The 13,288-nt window shown below is 39.9% G+C and overlaps 1 protein-coding gene across 7 annotated transcripts in view; it reads left to right on the plus strand.

The window, feature by feature from the left end:
- Pcnx1 (pecanex 1) overlaps positions 1–13,288 on the plus strand; it is a 146,538-nt gene that overhangs the window by 68,919 nt on the left and 64,331 nt on the right. For 2 of the 7 annotated variants that reach the window (XM_021202606.1, XM_029541145.1), the window contains exons 7-8: positions 1,958–2,090; positions 7,531–7,715. The exons of 4 other annotated variants lie outside the window; for them this stretch is intronic. In XM_021202606.1, the coding sequence (XP_021058265.1) occupies positions 1,958–2,090; positions 7,531–7,715 (318 nt within the window). The remainder of the gene's footprint in view (positions 1–1,957; positions 2,091–7,530; positions 7,716–13,288) is intronic. One more of the 7 variants, XM_029541144.1, reaches the window with a different exon arrangement.

The raw sequence follows: 13,288 nt of genomic DNA on the forward strand, positions 1-13,288 counted from the left end.
TTATGAGTTGCTATAGGGGTTCTGGGAATCAAACCCAGGTGCTCTGGAACAATAAGAATGTTCTTGGACCCATCTCTCCAACTCAGGCAACATGCGCACTCATCTTTTTGTTTGAATGGTGTTTTCTTTTGTTCTGTTCTGTTCTGTTCTGTTCTGTTTTGTTTCTTGTTCTTTGCGTTTTAGCTCTTCTGTAAGAGTAATACCTCTAAGTCTTCAATAGAAACAGATTAATAAAGAAAACCACTTCTTTTCCCCTGTTTTCTGTAGTTGTGATTGCATGCTGCTTTCCCAGAGTGAGCTCATTAATGTCTGGGTTTAATTTTCTGTTTATTTGCCACAGAACAGAGAATGCTTGAAGGTGCTGTGATGATGTTGATTCAACCAGTAAAATTGATTATAATAGTTTGTTGTAAGTAATGGCTGGTTAAAAAAAATAGGACATAGTTTAACTGTAGAATAGAAAGTTTAGTATAGTAGTTTACAAGGTAGCTCTTGAATTGTGTTCCCAGCTGGTGACTGTCCCTGTAAGCTGGCTTACCTGTGCAGGTGTCATCTCGTTGAGTATCTGCCTTCCTTCCCCACCTGGTTTGTTCTTACCTGGCCAGTGCCCTGCAGCGTGCTTCTCTGATGATGTTGGTAGTCAGAATGTGCGCTGCAGATCTGAGTGGGACCGCTCTGAGTCGGAGTTGGCCAGCAGTGGTCGGCACTCGCACCATGTTAGTTCTGAGTGCTCAGATGTGGCTCAGGAATGCATAGCTGAATTTTTGGTTTCCATTAACATAAAATGAAATAGCCACTCCTGACTGGTTAGTGCCTACTGTATTAGCACAGGCCAGATTCAGTCAGCTTCAGAGTTTTCACTGGACATTCTGACTTTCACATACATAAAACAACCTTTTCACACTTCAAGTTCTGTTTATGTCTGGAAAAAGTGTTTTTGTGTGAACAACTTTTTTATGTAGCTTTTATGTAGCATGAAAATATCCTTTCTCAAAATCCAAAGATTCCCTGAATACCTAGATCACTGGGCAGGGTTAGGTGCTTTCTGTTCATATGTGGAAGTCCCTTTCTGTCTCTGCCTCCTGGTGTTGAATAGAGTTAGAACCATGGCCTTAGAGTTTGTACATAAAGTTTTGATAAAGCCCTTTGCAGTTAAGGTAGATTTATGTTACCATGAATACTTGACTACCTGGTTCAGCTGACCTGCAGTCAGTGACAGAGCTCCAGCTTGGGTGCTGTGGGAGGCAGTTCACTACCCTCACTCCTTGGCATCTACAATGAGTCGTCAAACAGATTTTACCTTCTCGGTGATACAATGCTGGTACCGTTCAGTAGAAACCTACTTTGAGTTTTGGAGTTTGCACTTTTCCTGGGTGAGTGAGAGGCAGTAGACTGCTGAGTCTCGGGCCGCAGCAGCCTCAGGTCACAGCTCCCAGGCAGCCTTGAGGGGCGCTGGAGCCCTCAGTGGTGTGCCGTGCTGAGCTGAGTGCTCTGGGTCCTAAGTGTACTTCAACCTTGGTGCTTTCAGTTAATGATGGTGATGAGACGTGGGCCCCATCCAAGTCAGGGAGCATCTGCGTGTTGGCTCGTGCTGCTTTTACTAGTCTTACAAGACGAGAAACAAGTGCTCCATGCTGCTCCGGAAACTTAAAGGGGAAATGGAGATATGACAAAAATAATGAGGCTTTTAGAAAACCTCTAAAGCAGCAGTGATCTCAGCATAGGAAGTTGAGGATGAAGAGATGTTGGTGAGGTCTGGTAATAGATCTAAAATGTTATTTTCCAAAAAAACCTAACTTTGAAGAAAGGGCACATACTATGCATATATGCTCTAATGTGTCAGAAGACCAAGTGTTTCTTCTCCCTAGAGGGTGGGCAGTTCAGAAAGAGACAGGCTCGGCTGCTAATTTCATCTCTGACCTAGGCTCCCGTTTGACCTAAGTCTGTCTTGATACAGCAGCACAGGCCAGCGAGGAGGCAGTGGCCTTTCGCCGTGAACGCAGCACATTTAGGCGCCAGGCAGTACGGCGCCGGCACAATGCAGGGAGTAACCCTACCCCTCCTACCTTGCTCATCGGATCGCCCCTAAGGTATGGCATTTTACAATTCCACCAATTCAGCATGCATGCAGTGAACCTTCTAACCTGTTCTTTCTGACCCAAGAGAGCTTTTGAAGAGACTTGCTTCTCTCTCTCTTCTGGGTATCTTCCTCTCTTTTAGGTTTCTTGTGCATGTGCCCGTGAACTTCTGCATCAGCATGCCTTATGTTGTACTGTTTAAACAAAGCTGTCAGACTCACTTTGCCCAGTGTTTAAATTGCACATTAGCAACAACAGAAGTGAAAACATACCTGTTAAGTTAGATTTATTATGTTTCCTACTCTAAAATAATTACATTCGTGCAATGTCTTTACAATGTGAACAATTACAGGACAAGTGGTGACCTGATTGAGAAGTAGAAATCTGACCCCACTTTATGAAGTCAGACTGAGTATCCCATGTCACTAGAAAAGTACATTTTATTTATTTATACTGTAAAATTTGAACCAAGTAAAGTATGGTCATATATATACCTGTTTATATGTAGAGATGTGTTGAATTTCTCAACCTCTGTGGTGCACTTAAAACATTTTTATTTTCCAATATTCTCAACTTAGAGAATATATCCATTTATGGTCTTAGAGATAATCTCCTGTTGAATTTTTAAGAATTTAGAGTCCATGTCTTGATTTAGAAATATGAAGACCTTCTCAAAAGACTTGTGCTTTACTTCAAAACGACAGACGTGACTATCACCTGGTCCTGTTGTGCATGCTTACGCAGTCTGCACGTCATGCGCTGTGTAAGTCGTTTCCATGTCCATCCTAACGCGAGCGTGCCAGCCGCGTAAGGAAGACTCACTTCTTTTGAGTACTTGGTAGGTTGGAGACACAAACATCCCCCTTCTGTTCTCAAGCTTGATTTTCAGAATAGCAAAATCCTAGTTTTAAAATTTTTTATTTTATATTCTCCTCTGATTAAAACATTTGTTTTAAACATTTAAAACGTTTTGTTTCTTTTGTTGTTGAGCTTTACATTATACTCAGGAATTTCATCTTCATTTTCTAGTTTCTTAAATAATACACAACTTCATAAAACATATTTGTATATAGAGATAATATTTAAAACATAGAGGTAGGAATGTAACCAATTTAAAGATACATTTGTTGTAGAAACTTTTGCGAGCCCTCCACTCCTGTGCTCTCTCCCTCCTTTCCTGCCTGCAGGGTTTTCTTCCTGCTGGTGAATGTGGCACACAGTCCTGCGTGCAGGACTGACTGTGTGTCTCCCACTTGGGTTTGGTTCTAACTGCCTTTTGCCCCTTACATAATACTTGCTGCAGACAGCTCCTTTGCCTTCCTGCTTTCTCTGTTTCCCTTTTATAAACATTTTTAGCCTGTTTGATTTTAAATTTTTATCCTTTGCCATGTCTGCTGCGTCTCACTTGCCCAAAAAATGTGGAAGGGCAGGTGTCTTTCTCTGGTGGAGTGCTAGAGTCGCCCTTCCATCTCCAGCCAGTCACATAGATTTTCCTACCTCTCTAAGTTTTGATGGTTGAGAATTTACTTCTAAGGGCTTACATTTGGCTGCTTGGAAGTCACCTTCCAGTGCTCAACATGCAGGTTTTGTTGAGACCCCAGAGTACTTCCAGTACAAAATTGTGTGTGTCTAGTTGCTGGTGTTCTGTGGTAGTGGTAGATGCCAGATTTACCCCAGAAAGCACAGAGAATCTTACATATCTCCAGTCACTCTCAGCTACAGAAAAAATGTTCACAGTGGGACTGACCCGTTTGGATCTAGGAAGATAATTTTGTATTTTCTCTCTGCTCTTTTGTTTTTATAAATAAATTTCCACTAAGCCAAGCAGATGGGCCTTATTGTGAGTGAGATAAAGATAAAATGTAGCCGTAAAGAGTTAGGAGAGATCAATCCCACTCAGTAAATTACCTTCGCAATTGGAAAGTTGCTCAGGTAAAGTAAGTTGCTGTTACTTTTCAGTGTGAACTACTGAATAATAATGTTATCCTTAACTAAATAGAGAATAGAATGGCTGTTTAAACTTTGGGAAAACATTTTCTCAAAAATGAGTAGAACAAGCGGGGCGATGCCTTCACTGCAGTTGCTCTATAGATCCCAGTGCACGCTTGTGGAATAGTTCTCCGTATCCATGGATAAGGCGGAAGTGGTCTACAAGTCCACACAACATCTTGAAATCATGGCTAAGACAGAACTGTATGTGTAGTACATCCCCCCGCCCCCATCCCCCTCCCTGCTTTGATTCGTTCTTATGGTGCGTGTAATCTATAAATTCAGCATAGCAAGAAATCAACAACAATAACTGCTAGCAAAATAGGGCAATCATAAACTATATTAAAGCACTAAAAAGTATGATTGTTTATTTCTGAATTTTTCAACTTAATGTTTTCAGATTGTTGACTGTAGGTAAATAGGATCAAAGAAAGCAAAATTTCAGAAAAAGAGACCATAATAGGTATTGTAAACATTGGTGAGCAACTTAACTGCCCCAAAAGGCATGTGATAAAATACACATGTACGAGAGTTAGGATTAAATGAGCAACTTTCTTACAAAGAGAGTTTGGATGCTTATTCAAATCTTATCATAATAAGCTCCTTAAGAATTATTTAAATTTTTTTAATTAAGTTAGCTTTGTAGGTAGGTTATATAGACCCAAGTTAATTCTTCTTAATGACTAGAGCTAAAGTAAAGACAAATATTTAAAATTCCTTATAATATAAAGAGTTTGATATTCATTACCCGAATCATGTTCTTGAGTAGATTAGGATAGAAGGAAATCATCTTACTTTGGTAAAGAGCAAACGGCCTTAGTGTATCTTTACCTTCATTTAAAATAAAATGAAGTTACAGTCATTTTTGAGAACACATGGTTAGAAATCCATAAGGTCATTTTGTGTTCAGATGAATTCATTGTTTTTTGTTTTTTTATATATATACTCAGGACATTTTTTTCCTCAGGAACCTGTATATTCTTTGGCATACTGGAATGATACTCTTAGAACTTACATTTAATGAAGAGACACTAAGGTAACTGACACTGTGAGGTAGAATTGCCAGGCACCATTTTGGTGTGTAGAGGAGGAGATGGCCGAGACCAGCTGTATGTCTGTCATTTAAATTGGGAATGTTTGTCAGTATGCTTGCTTTCCAGCCCATAATGACAAACTTAGATTTCCTTTTACTGTGTGATAAAATATTTACTACTCTAAAAAGAAAGAGAGAGACAGAAAGAGAGAGAGAGAGAGAGAGAGAGAGAGAGAGAGAGAGAGAGAGAGAGANGAGAGAGAGAGAGAGAGAGAGAGAGAGAGAGAGAGAGAGAGAGAGAGAAGAAAGAGAAAGAAGAAAGAAGTTGTATTCACACCGTACTCGTGCCTGTTAACCTCGTTAGTATCCCCTTGGGAGATGTGATTCTTGGCCATTTGTGCTAAGAGCCAGCTTTCCTGCTGCCAATGAGGGTTTTGAAAACAGGAAGTAAGGAGTATAATAACATTTATTACTGTCTTTAGGTGTTTAAAACTCCATAGTTAGCGTGTTTAAAACTCCATAATTAGCGTAATAGATTTTAACTAATTTCCTTCATTTATTTGGGAGTTGATTTTCATGCACTGCTTAGTATTTTGAAACCATTGAGTATATTTGGAGAGACACTGCATTGGTAGTTTGATTACTAGGATATTCTCTCTCAGATCTGTTCACATTAAAATGTGACTAGTTTTGATATGATCTTTCTTATGACTTTAAGTGAAAAAACTGATAGAGATTTTCCAGTACAATTTTTTTGGTTGAGTTCATTTTGATGAGGCTCATGGATAAGTTTAGATGGCTTCTGATGAAACACATCAGTCATATATGGGAAATAAAAGCTGTTTAATTAACAAGATCGTCTTTTTTTCTTCTTTAAATTTGTAGTGCTGGAGGTGACCCCATGGTTTAACACACATTGGCAAAGGCTGTGCCACTGAGCTGAGTTACCAGGCTCTGACCCTCCCTTGACTAGTAACTGCTGGGAAACTAAGGAAACTGTTAAGTGGCTAATGCCAGTGTGAACAAGAACCAGAACGTGCAGGCTCGCTTCTTAGAACGTGCACTTGTCAGTGGCCGAGTCAGACCTTCAGAGTACATGCTAATGACTGCCTGTTGTGGCGGGATTAATGTTCTGTAACACATGCTGTCCTCCTGTATGGCAAGCAGACATTATTAGCAACTGACCACTTTGGTGACTCCTACCGGTGATGTGTGGTTATTGTACTTGAAATACAGTTGTCACGAGTGATAGATGGCTGTCAGAGTAGTTGCTGTAGCCACAGCTTAGCCTGCACATCACTGACAGTCAGCTTTGTCTAGGCTTTGATTGCAGTGGATTCAAGGGTCAGAGGCTTAGTAGAAAATAATATCATTAGAAATGGTAAGCTAAGCAAGGCCACCCCGGGCAGCGTTTTTCTTGTTCTAGTGCCTGGTTATGTTAGTGACAGCATCTGGAATTGCTCAGAGTACAGTCACATTCACAGAGTGAAACATCGCAGGGGCATCATGTGTAGAATGATGTATGACAGTTAAAACATTTCAGGAATTACATCAGCTTAAATTAGAGTAACTCTTATATTAATAATGTTAATAATGAAATTTATAGTATCTTAAGTATAAAAGTAAATGAGTAAATAATATAAAAATTAGTTTTATAAATGATAAAATAAATTTATATTAACAAATACTAATTTTTAAAATTTATAAAACCATGAGAATATCTTTGGGAAATTATGATTTCCCAGTTGTTAAGATTTTCTAAAATAATGGATTGCTTTTAATGAGATTACAATATGGGTTGGAAAAGAATGTAATAGTTGGTCATGAGAACATGTTTCTTATGTATGCTTTCTATGTAACACATGTAGTCTTATTTCAGAATATAGATGCTATTATAAATAGTACTTTATAAAGTTATGTTTCACTCAGTTGAATCATGTTTTTGGTTCTTTTGCAGTAAGTTGTGGTATTCTTTTGTATTTTGGTTGCATTTGATAGAGATTCTTTGGTTTTCACGTGTGTGGAAACTGTTTTATTGTGTATCTGAATCTGAGATCTTAGAACATTAGAGGGAAAGCAGCAAATTATTACAAGGTAAATTTTATCTGTTGGAGCCCAGCACCGAGCCATGTCACTTGAACACATTCCGGACTCCTTGCTCTCTTCTTCACTCTAGAATCTAGTGGGTTTGACCTGGAAGAAAGTTGCAGATTGGCAGTTAACCTCTCTATTGAATATGTACTTCTTTCCTCTGTGAGTCAGATGGGTAAGGACGAGAGCAAGTGTAAACTGTAATCCACAAAGCTCCATGGCGGCTCTTAGGCGATTTGAAAAGTGTCATTTTGAAATCTGTTCTGTATTGCTTTCACTCTAGCTTTTGTTTTCTCTTTTCTTCCCTGTAATGTCTCCCCAATCCATGTTCTCTCCTAGCCTTCAAGATGGTCAGCAAGGCCAGCAGTCCACAGCCCAGGTCAAAGTCCAGTCCCGCCCCCCATCCCAGGCTGCAGTGCTCAGTGCTAGTGCCTCCTTGCTGGTGAGAAAAGGGAGTGTCCACTTAGAAGCCTCACATGACCGTGCATCTGCTGTAGGCGGCAGCAGTTTGCCTGATGAACTTGGTATGCAGGTCTGATGTAATCTCGGTGGTTGGAAACTTGTAATTGACAGTCAGTGGGTAACAGTGATTGCAGTTCTTTTCTGAGATGGCTTTATTTTGGAGCTCTGCATCAGGGCACTGTTTTATTAGGTTTGTTTGCCCTGAGTTTAAGAGAATGACTTACATTTTCTTTCTGTATTTCTCTTTATTTTTATTGTACTTTTTATTTTGAGCTTATCTACTACTGATAGGCAGCTAATGTGCTAATTGTGCCTTATAACTAATATTCTCTTATAATAATTTGGATGTTTCTATTATTCCCAGGAAATACCATGTGGGAAAATATGAATTTTTAGATGGTTTTTGAGACAACCTTAGTTTTTAAAAATTATTTGAATATGTTTTGCATAGGAATGCTCTCTAATAGGTTTATTGCTCTGAAGTATCCTGTGTTTTGCAGAATGTCCATCTCTTGTCATAGGATTTATTATAATCCAAAGTGTAATGTCTCAGGACAGCACGGCTCTACTTGTGACTGATAACTATATGAAATATTTCATTATCTATTAAGATATCTATAAATATACTCATAAATTATATAAGTTAAATTTTAGAAATGCGGCATATTTTAAATTCTCAGTAGTAGCAAATTTACCCTAAGACGTGCTTTAGCATATTATGCTACTTCAAAGCCTATTTCTTTATGCAGAGGGTGTGTGTGTGTACATGTATGTGTATGCATATGTGCTAGTGTACTCACCCACCGTGTACATATGCACATATCTGTAGATGCCAGAGGAAGATACTAGGTGGCTTACTTTTCAAGTCAGAGTCTCCCACTGGACTGCTGCTGATGTGCCATAGTGGACGGCCAGGGAATTCCAGGGACCTGTGTTCCCTCCCTCTCTCCCTCCCCAGCTCGGGGTTCTCTGTGCTGACCTAACCTGGCTTTTCTCTCAGTGCCCAGTCCTCAGCCTGGGCAGTGAAGGTCTGTACCGACTGAAGCCGTGCTCCCAGCCCATGCACTCCTGTTTCACTGTATGACCCAGTGGGAGACTGTCTTGAAAAGTTTCCTGTGCTCACATTCACAGTGGTTTAAGTTAATAAAGAAAGTCTTGTGCTTAAGTAAGACTCACTTGAAAGCCTTTATCTTATCAATCCCTGTTACATGGGCTTTTCTTTATAAAGGTGACTGTCCAGTTTATGTGTCAGTTGGAGGACTATATGGCAATAAGGAGTCAAAATTAGGTTTACTAAAACTTGATATGCTATTTACTCATTGACTTCCTTTCCATTTTGCAAAACTTGGGACCATGGAGTGGTGTTAATAGATAGGTAAACGTGAACTGCAGAACTTCAGAAACTGCAAAATGACCATCTGCATTGTAATTTGAGAGGTAAGAAAGTCTCTTAAGGAAGATATTTGAGTAAAAATAAAGTAGAATTCAATTCTACTGAGAGTAAATGCTCTCAAGTGAGTCTTACTTAATAACAAGATTTTCTTTATTAAATCGATTTAAACCACCATGAATGTGAGCACATGTAGCCTGGGTCATATGGAGAAGTAGGAATCCAAGGGCACAGGCTGGGGCAGTTGATTCAGTCGGTGCAGTGCAGTGCAGTGCAAAGCTTCACTGTACAAGCTGGGGACTTGGCTTTGGAGCCTCAGTGACCAAGAAAAAAGGCAGGCAAGGTTTATATAGACAACCTCAGAGCTCCACATCTATCCTTACTACTTTATTGGTTTCAGTTGGCAGGTTTTAGATGCAAACATAATCCATTATGTTAAAATACGATTCCAGTCACCTCGTAATCCAAGATCCCTGGTAACAAAGGGTTTGTAAATCTGCAAGCATAATGTACTAATCACATAGATTGCCTGCCAGCTCTATGACAAGTGGATAGCTAGAATAGAGAGCTTCATTTTGAACTGTTTTAGAATTTTAGAGTAACAACCAAACATAAAATTCAACAAACTCTTGATAATTTTTCTAAATAAGAGTTTATTACTAGAGTAGAAACCAAGTGAGGCTTGTGAGATGGCCTAGCTGGTAAAGATGCCTCCTGTCACAGTTGGCAGTCCTGGCACCCACAAAGAGAACTGACTCCTCACATAAAATGCACACATGTGCACACGCATGCACGTGTGCACACACACACACAAAATAAAAGTGTTAACAAAGAGAAAAGGTAAAATGTTCCCTAAAAATGATCTATTTACGAAGGTTTTCTTTTTTCAGATTTAGTTAGTTTTATTGGAAAAAGTTTTCACATGTGATTTTTTTACATGCAATAATATGTACTTATGTACAATATACTTATAAAAGACATACATGTATATATAAATATAAACATATCCATATATTCATACATATTTACTTAGCATCCATAATTGTTAATAATTTTAGAAACTGAATCATAAGCAATATAACTTAAAGGAGAAGTTTGGGATATTGCCTTTCTTATGGAATTCATTCTGTACAAGGTTAGTAAAATGCTTTAAGGGTTCAAATGATGGAATTGTGGCTGGATACACTGTGAACATAGCATCATTTTGAAGTACGTGTCTGTGTGGCTCCGTGTCTAGGTGACTGCACATCAGTACCATTGAGTGTTGAGGCCAGAGCAGTTGGCCTTCAGAGCTTTGCCTCTTCCGAGAGGCCTGTGTGACCCTGGTGAGCTTGGGCGGGTTGTTTCCTCTCCCTGTGCATCAGTGCCCTCGGTTATCAAAGGTGGCACACTAATGCCACCTCCCAGGCTTAGTGCAAGGATTGTGTGTATTAAATGTGCCATTGCTTGGCATTATTGTGTTTGCTAGATAAGTGACCATTGTTAATACTGGTTAATAAAATAACAGTAGGTTATAATTCATTTAATCTGTTCAATAAGCTCATTAAGATGTCTACTCATACTTTCTTTGTAATAAACACTTTGCTGGAGTCTCTTCCCATGAGCCTGTGTGTACAGCAGTGGCTAATGCTTCAGGATTAGAATTAGAGTAGACATCAGTCAAGGACAGTGAACATCCCTGTAGCTTTGCCTCTTGCTCTTAACTACTCTAGTAAGGAGAGCTCAGATGTTGTTTATATTTTATCTGGCAGGCTGGGGACAAGAAACTCATCTAACCTTTTATTTCCTAAATAGAATTTAGAAGTTATCATTGTTACCATAGAAATGCTACAGAATATTATTTTACACAGTTTTGGGTAAAGTTGAGTAGTGCTTTGGTAAAATATAAGTTGGATTCTTTGGAGGCACCCCAAAATCAGTGCCTAAAATGATGATATTTCCATGTTTTTCTAAGGATGGCGTGGGAGCCGTTTCCTGCAGATAGCCTGGCTCTTGTGTTTTCCACTATCTTCCTGGGCTTGTTGAGATTTCCCAGAAAACAGGGAAAGAGGGAGAATCCGAGTGAGAGACACTTCAGTCTCAGTGTTTCCACTGGGGACTTGGAAATATATACCTTTCCCTTTGTTCTGCCTACCTTCCAGTGGCCTGAACATGGTCTGTGTACGTCTGTGTAGTCTGCGCTGCAGGAGGGTAGCTGGGTCCTGGAGCTAGATGACACTTGCCCCAGTAGACGGAAGGCCACTGGCCTACTAGAAAAGAAGAGTGGCTGAATGGGGATAGAGGTCAGGGAGATGGGGGACAGCAAAGTGTGGGGCGTGATGGTCACCCCAAACCAAATACATTTTAAAAAAAATATTAATGTCAAATCTGAAACTTGCTCGTGATTCTTAGAATTGAAAATGAGAAACAAACTTGAGAATTTCTTTTATCTGTTGACAGTGGAGTGCCCATGACAGAGCTTGGAGAAATGGGTGACTAAACAGGAAGTCATTTTTGTAGGACAGGTTAGTGTCACAGACCAAAATGTCCGAGTATTCGTATCTCCAGATTTTATATACGTGAATTTTAATGTACCTAGTCCCTTAGTACTGTTCATAATTGTGAAAAATTGTGAAAAGACCTTTGAAGTGCCCATTACAAGAGAACCACTTACGGCTAATAGCTCACACAATCCAAGTCATAAATCAGAAGAGTTGATAAAATAGAGGCTAGTGAGATTTCTTAGCCATTATGAGCACTGGCTGCTCTTCCAGAGAACTCAGGTTCAGTTCTCAGCACCCACTGGTGTCTCTCAAGTACCTATACTTCAATTGTAGGGGATGCAACACCTCTCCTGGCATCCTAGGGCATGAGGCATACATGCACACATGTGAGCAAAACGCCCATACACATAAAATGTTTTAAAGAAGCTGATAATATTCAGAACTCAGTCAGTCTGTATTGGTGGGTGTGGGTGGGTAGTTGCATATGCACGTAGAGGCACGAGATAAACATAGGATTCTATCCTTTTCCACTGTAGTTTTGAGATAGGCTCTTTATGCTGAACCTGGAGGTCATGGTTTGGCTAGACTGACTGGCCAGAGAGCCCCTGCCTGCACCCCATTTTCCTGTCTTTACTTCTCCCTGGGATCACAGGTACATACCACCATGTCCCAGTTTTACATCGGTGCTGGGGATCTGACCTCAGGTCCACATGCTCGGTCAGCAAGCACTTTATCTACTAAACTGTGCCCAGCCCATAAGTCTGCTAGTTAGGAAAGGAACAGTTTCAGAACAATACGTGTGAGGAGACTGATCTGTGTGTCTTGGGCCAAAACGTATATCAGATCTGTTTGAAGGAACAGGAGATGCTCTCAGCACTGAGTACCTTAGGGGTGTTGGCAACAGCCCTCACTCTTCGTACTCTGACTCTTCTGAGAGGTTTTTAAAAAATGAAATAACAGAACGGCAAACCCCTGTGTCTGGGTGGGATCCTGTGGGAGTTTCACTGAGAATAATACACTTCCACACTCATCCATCCACTCAGACGCACCTGCAGAGGCTCAGTTTTATGAATATATTATATAGATACAGTAAACTTCATCCATTCAGCATGTACAATCAGTTCAGTGAGTTTGATCAGATGGTGTTCTGCAGGTGAGAGAGAACTAGAGCATTTCTGTTCCCTTTAGAAGGTTCCCATGCAGTTCTCCCCTCTTCTGTCCATGGGAATTTACTTCTCTACGTTCTTCTGACACACCCTCCCCTTTATAAAAGCATCTTATTTTACTGTTGATAATTGGGAGGCTGCAAATGCATTTCCAATGTGAATATAAAACTTTCTAGTGCTGTGAAAAATGATTTTGAGGAACTGTGACATCTCCAGGATCTTAAACATCAAAGGCCCTTGATGAAGTGTTATATTAGATAGTGTGGAATATAAAATCATGGTATATACCCAGTAAATAAAAATTAATCTTGATTTCTGACATTTTTCTAAAACCTGGGTTTTGCAATTTAACTTACAACTTTAAAGCAATGCATTATTCCATTACTTGCAAAGAAAAATAACTTAGTGCACTTACCATAAGGCCAGAGCATTTCTGTGCTAAGTTGTTATAAGAGTGCTATCTCCACGTAACGGACAGCATCATTCCTAGGTCAGTCAGACCACCTCTGCAGGGATCGCTGTGGAAGCTGCCCTTATCCTATACACCAGTACAGTGTGGAAGCTGCCCTTATACACCAGTACAGTGTGGAAGCTGC

Source organism: Mus pahari, chromosome 7 (assembly GCF_900095145.1).
Source record: "Mus pahari chromosome 7, PAHARI_EIJ_v1.1, whole genome shotgun sequence".
Lineage (NCBI taxonomy): Eukaryota > Metazoa > Chordata > Mammalia > Rodentia > Muridae > Mus > Mus pahari.